This window comes from Strigops habroptila, chromosome 16 (genome assembly GCF_004027225.2).
Source record: "Strigops habroptila isolate Jane chromosome 16, bStrHab1.2.pri, whole genome shotgun sequence".
Taxonomy (NCBI): Eukaryota; Metazoa; Chordata; class Aves; order Psittaciformes; family Psittacidae; genus Strigops; species Strigops habroptila.
In genome coordinates, this window is record NC_044292.2 from 1157871 (window position 1) to 1163870 (window position 6000).

General features: G+C 45.8%; 1 protein-coding gene across 6 annotated transcripts in view; it reads left to right on the plus strand.

Moving 5' to 3' along the window:
• The window catches only part of UBR4 (ubiquitin protein ligase E3 component n-recognin 4), an 80950-nt gene extending 75932 nt beyond the window's left edge, over nucleotides 1-5018 (plus strand). For 5 of the 6 annotated variants that reach the window (XM_030507613.1, XM_030507616.1, XM_030507617.1 and 2 more), the window contains 3 exons: nucleotides 1920-2010; nucleotides 2549-2711; nucleotides 3824-5018. In XM_030507613.1, the coding sequence (XP_030363473.1) occupies nucleotides 1920-2010; nucleotides 2549-2711; nucleotides 3824-3888 (319 nt within the window). In that variant the 3' untranslated portion in view covers nucleotides 3889-5018. The remainder of the gene's footprint in view (nucleotides 1-1919; nucleotides 2011-2548; nucleotides 2712-3823) is intronic. The other variant, XM_030507615.1, reaches the window with a different exon arrangement.
• Nucleotides 5019-6000: the final 982 nt, after the last annotated feature.

The following is a 6000-nucleotide window of genomic DNA, read 5'->3' on the forward strand; positions in this document are numbered from 1 at the left end:
GACTCATTGCTACCTGTACTGGAGGAGATGGAGAGAAGTCACTGTAGGAACCAACAGTGCATCTAAAAGCAGCTGAGGATCAATTTGTGATCCTAAAAAGGGCCTGAAAATCTTATTAATGAACATGCAGGCAATATTCTGTATTCCTTCAGACTCAGTTAAGGCAGGAAACAGTGCCTGTGCCCTGTTAGGTGTTTTATACAGCTGCTCAGCTGGATTAGTCAGTCTAGGGCAGATTTGAGGAGAATCAAGCCCAAAATGTCTTCTGTCTGCCAGGAGCTGCAGTTATCACAGTTTGTCTGCAAGACCAAAGGGAGAGATTCTTCGTTTTAGAAACACTTTTGTTTAAACCCAAAGATGAAAATGCCAGAATGGATTTGTTCTTTTTCTGTAACTATGACTTACAAATGCCAAAGAACTGAGTCAAGTGACCGATTACCTGCTTGTTATTCCTGAACCAAGAATTCTAGCTAGAAAAAGCCTATAGACGCTTCCCAGTGTAGCTTTCATCTGGATTTGGGAGGAAAATATCCGTCTGATTTTTTTCCCTTCGCTCTGACTGTGACCTTTGTAAAATATTCATGAAGAAGCAAGGTTCCTGAAGCATGGATGTTTAACTTTCTGCTGGCAGCCCACGTACAACTGCTGAGCCTGAACCAGCTTACATTAATGACAAGGCTGCAGCTATTACATGAAGTAGCTGTTCCAGAAGGTAGCTACCAGACTTAACCCACAAGGGCCTTTTAGTTTTCAATTAAAGGAGCAGACTCCAATTAGATCAAACTCATTCACATAAAAAGAAACCCTGGCTTGCAGTATTTGGGAGTCTAGAATTAGCCTCGCTCTGAGTTGCTCTTCTTCCCGTGGAAATTTAGTCACCTTTACTAATTGGTTTTCCTTTAAATAATTAAGCTTAGTGCCCAAGCAGGCTGCCACCTACCAGGCTGCCTGTGTTAAGGGCAGACACACAAATGTAACCTTTGAGAAGAGCAGAAAAATGCTTTTTTCCCCCCCAAAACTCCCAACTGGTGGCAGATTGCAGGTCAGACAATACCCTTTTGTCTTGCTGACTTGTGTCAGTGGCAGCTCATCTAGTTCTAGATGCTTAAAAAAGGGCTTTTTCTTTCCAAAGCTTTTAAGTGGCGAGCAGGAAGGAGCATGTGATGGAGGCAGATGTACCTGAGAAACGCAGGCAAGAAAATTCCAAACCCATTAGAGTTGCTGGCAGGAGGTTCCGCCTTGCCAGAACCTGTTTGTGATTAATCCTGTAAACTTTGGGAGCTGTTATCCCAGGACAGCTCTGCACCTTTTAGAGCATTTCTTCAGCCAGATGCTGAAGTTCCAAAAACCAAAATCCTTTCACAGTGATAGAATAATCGAGAAGGTATTAAACGGGAATTCCTTCATTTCTTTGAAGGCAAGATATTTCCCTTGGAGTCTTTCAGAAATGCTTTTGTGAGTTAGAAGCAGAACTGTGTTCTCTGCCATTGATACAGACTGTGTCTGAAACCTCCATTTAGTTATTTCCTCAGGAATCTGCTGCACAGTGAGCACACAGCTTGGGGCTGTGAGCTGTTTCTTCCGACTTGGCTGTTGACTTCCTACTAGTCTCAGCAGTAAACTTCCCTCTGTGCTTGTTTTCTTCCTGTGAAATAAGGTTTTATTGGTTAACCTGCTCTGGCTGCTCCAGGCACAGCTGGTCAAGTGACTTCTTAGCCATAGGAATTGTTGCACAGAGGTTGTGGATGCCCAATGTTTGTTTTGTGTCCAAGAGCACACAGCAAAGCTTACTCGGAGCTATTCCCATGTGGATTATTGATAGGCTTTTTGGCTGTTTCAGCTTTCATGCTATTCATCAAATGGGTTACCAAAGCATAGTAAAGTGATTAACTCCAAGATTGATTTCATTATCTTCCTAGACTGGCAGATAAGACAGTGAAGGACTATGGAACATACCGCTCTGGCCTTCTCTTCTGGGCCCTAGTAGATCTCATTTACAACATGTTCAAGGTAAGAAAAAACCTTGAAGTTCATTGATACCAGCTTTCTAACCTGAGCAACTACATGTGTTGGAAATAGAAGGCAGAGTTTGAAGCCCCTTTTTTCCAAGATCCTTGTAAAACATAAAACTTCACCTTGGATGAGCAGAAAGGCCCTAAGAGGCTGCCTGTGCTTATGGCACCTATTGCCGTTTGGTGTCTGAAGAATTGAGAGATTTTTTCCACTCCTAGATTGTGCATTTGCTTATGTTTTTTCTGTTCATCATTCACTAAAGCAAGGATATTCACACCTGCCTCAAGGAAGCAGTGGGTAAGGAAGGAGATAGGGGCATCCACCAGAAAGAAACCTGCAGCTTCCAAAGAGGGTCAAATAATGAGAGTGAGAAAATGCCTGTGACCTTGCTTTGCATTCTGTACAACAGTCACATATGGGGTAACCTTCACTGTGTGGCAGGGGGTACAAGTCCAAGAGCAGCAGAAGGAGGGATCAGTTACTGTTCTACACAGTTACTTTTTGGACTGATTTGGTCCCATTTTCCCTGTCATAGAAGGTGCCTACGAGTAACACAGAGGGAGGCTGGTCCTACTCTCTTGCTGAATTCATCCGAAACAATGACATGCCAATACACGAAGCTGCAGACAAGGCCCTGAAAACCTTCCAGGAGGAGTTCATGCCAGTGGAAACGTTCTCTGAGTTTCTGGATGTGGCTGGTAAGTGTGCACTTTCCCTTTTATAGGCTGCCTTATGCAACTCGTGACTGCTGGAGACAGCAGCATTCCTGACACCGCTGCAGCAGCTTGTTTGTACTCCTGCTATTGCCTAAGCTGTTCCAAACACAGTTGGGAGGCAACACTTGAGCATCCCCAGGCAGGAAAATTTCTCTCACCTGATCCTGTGGGTCCTCAACCTCCTCTGTTAAATATACATATTTTCATCACAGCTTAAGGGTGTTTTGGGGAATATGTGGCTTGGAGGGTGATAAACAGATGTGACCATGTTCTCAAGGTTGCAGTTCAGTGCAGCAAGAGTTCCTGCATAGAATCATAGAATCATGGGATGGTTTGTGTTGAAGGGACCTTAAAGCTCCTCCAGCTCCAACCCCCTGCCACGGGCAGGGACACCTTCCACTAGAGCAGGTTGCTCCAAGCCCCTGTGTCCAACCTGGCCTTGAACACTGCCAGGGATGGGGCAGCCACAGCTTCTCTGGGCACCCTGTGCCAGCGCCTCAGCACCCTCACAGGGAAGAGCTTCTGCCTTATCTCCAACCTGAACTTCCCCTCTTTCAGTTTGAACCCATCACCCCTTGTCCTGTCGCTCCAGTCCCTGATGAAGGTCCCTCTCCAGCATCCTTGTAGCCCCCTTCAGACACTGGAAGCTGCTCTGAGGTGTCTCCACGCAGCTTCTCTTCTCCAGGCTGAACAGCCCCAGTGTTCTCAGCCTGTCTCCATAGGGATTTTGTATCCCCAGGAGTCGGGACATGCTGAAAATGAAGGTGCAGAGAAGCTGCTCTTGCTTCTGTCACAAGTTAGTTGTGCCCCAGGCCAGCCTCTTGCTGTCCAACATATGGAGCTGCCAGGCAGCCAGCTAGCAGGGTCCCTGCAGTTGCTCACTTGCACAGGAACACGTGCCGTATGGATTTAATGCACACACTTTTGGTCCCTTCTACATCCAACAAGGGTTTATCTTTGTCTTGCCCATACTCAAAATAACGTTGCAGCTGTCATTATTAACTTAGACATGCCCTAGCAGAAATCCCCAACGTGGGCAGGAAAAACTGCTTTGTGGATCTAATTCTTCTGTATTATCTTCTTTTGTTTTAAAGGACTCTTGTCAGAAATCAATGATCCCGACAGCTTCCTCAAGGATCTTTTGAACTCCATCCCCTGAGCCACCAGCACAGCGAAGCGTTGGGCAGAGACTACACTAGCTTGCCTTCCATCCCTTTGTGTTCCTCCTTGTGCAGTCTGTCCCTTCCCTGAGGAGTGCTGCAGGTTTTTGGGAGGAGTTTTTTGATTAATTCTTTTTTTTTTTTTTTTTTTTTTGTTGGTTTTCTTTTTTTTTTTTTTTTTTTTTTATTTTCTACAATTTTTCTTGGAGTGATTTGGAATTTAGATTTGTTTTATCTTGTATTTCAGTGCTTCTATCTGTAAAGCCTTTGTGTATTCAAAGCTGGTTGAAAGAACTTGTACAGAGAGGAATCCAAACCAGTAAATCTTAATGCTTTAGTGTGCAACTCTTTGAAGTTAAATAAATTGAACAAATGGGTAAGATGGGTTTGACTAGTACTTGAACCATGCAGCAGCCTAAATGCCAAGTTCTTTCTCATCTTTTCTTTCAGAGCTCCTTCTCTCAGGGCTTGGAGCTGCTGCTCTTTCCGGCCCATAGTCTGGACTATGGGAGACACAGGAAACAAAAGGCTTGTAGCAAGCAAGAAAACAGCCTGACACTGTCTTTACTGATTTTACATGCAGAGCAGGTTTCCCCTTGTGGGACATGAGCCTTAGAGACTCGTGGACTGCAAGGACAGCATTTCCCTCCAGCCCTTCTCCACCTGGGTGGGGGCATCTGGCCCTGCCACCATCCCCTGGTGCTTCGCATTGCCCCTCTCAAGGCATGTTGCATACTCAGTGTCTTCCTGACTTCACTCTCACCAAGGCTGTGTTCAAAGCAGGCCTGCATGCTGTGGCCTCTGGTCGTGTCGTACCGGTGGCCACGTTCCCTCTCAGAGGGGTGCTGCTGGCCTTGAATTTTTCTCTCTCTGGTAAAATTCACAGCTTCTGCAAAATGCATGGAAATGCACATGGAAATGCACACTTCCTGAGCGGCCACTCGCCCCTTTGGTAGCTTCCATTTTGGTGTGCATGCCCTGGCCTGACACCAAGTACCTGCTTTGGATACAGCCTTGCCTTTTCTTACCCACTTGTGCATGCTGGTAACTTACCTTTACCACCAGTTCTGCTGTCCTGTAACCCAGCTGACACGTGGTTAAGCTGGAATCTAATAAAGCTTTCCCTGTCTTCCTTGTCTCTGTTTGAACTTGAATTTCCGCAATCCTAACACAGTCCCATCCCATAAATAGTAATTATTTTAGAGGCTGAATAACTCAGCAACCTATTTGATGCCTTTTGTTCGTGTGGAGCACATGTTATGATTTGGCAATTAGCAAAGGGGTGAAGGCCCAGGTTTTGTCTTCTCGCCTCCGTGGGTGCTTATGTCATTCCTGGCAGTCAGATTTGCTTCTGGGGAGGAGCACTGAATAGCAAACCACCCTGAGAAGTTGGGGTTGGTGTCTTACAGGGGACTCAAGGACATGTCAGTGGCTGCTGTGTTGGTTGGGTAGATGTCTCTTGCCTTATGAAGGTACAGGAGGCAGGCTGATGTGCGGACTTTGTTCTTTAGTACAGAAATACTTCGTTTTGCCTGCCTTTTAACCACATAAAAGAGAAAAACACACCTTGTTTTAAAAGCCCTGTGAAGTCAAACCTAACAGTCTTCTCTCTAAATAAGCAGCTGTAATAACCTCTGAGTGGTTGCACAAGCATTGCTCACCGATACTGGTGTGTGGTAGCTTGGGCAATGCTAAAACCCCTTTTTGAGTAAATGACCTTTCAAATCAGTCTGATCCCTGGCAGCAGCTGGGAAGGAACAAGAAACCAGGTTTTTGTGACTGTGGTTCTAAAGGTTCTCACACCACGGAGACTTCGGGTGCAAGACTGAAACCCTGCCACATTCTGACTTTGGATTTTGTGTAAGATTGACTGGTTAAGCTTGGGACAAGAACTATGGATGTGATTTGGGAAGCTGGGATGGATAGTGGGCTGCATTGCTCACCTACACATCATCTCTTCATAGACAGGTCTTCTCCCTTCAGCCACAGCCTCCTGTGCCCAGCCATCCCTCAGCTTCTGCTTCTCAGCCATTGTCTCACTGGCACAAAGACAGATGTTACACAAACCTCGTGCAGCACCTTCCTTCACCTTACCTACAAGGTAACTTCAG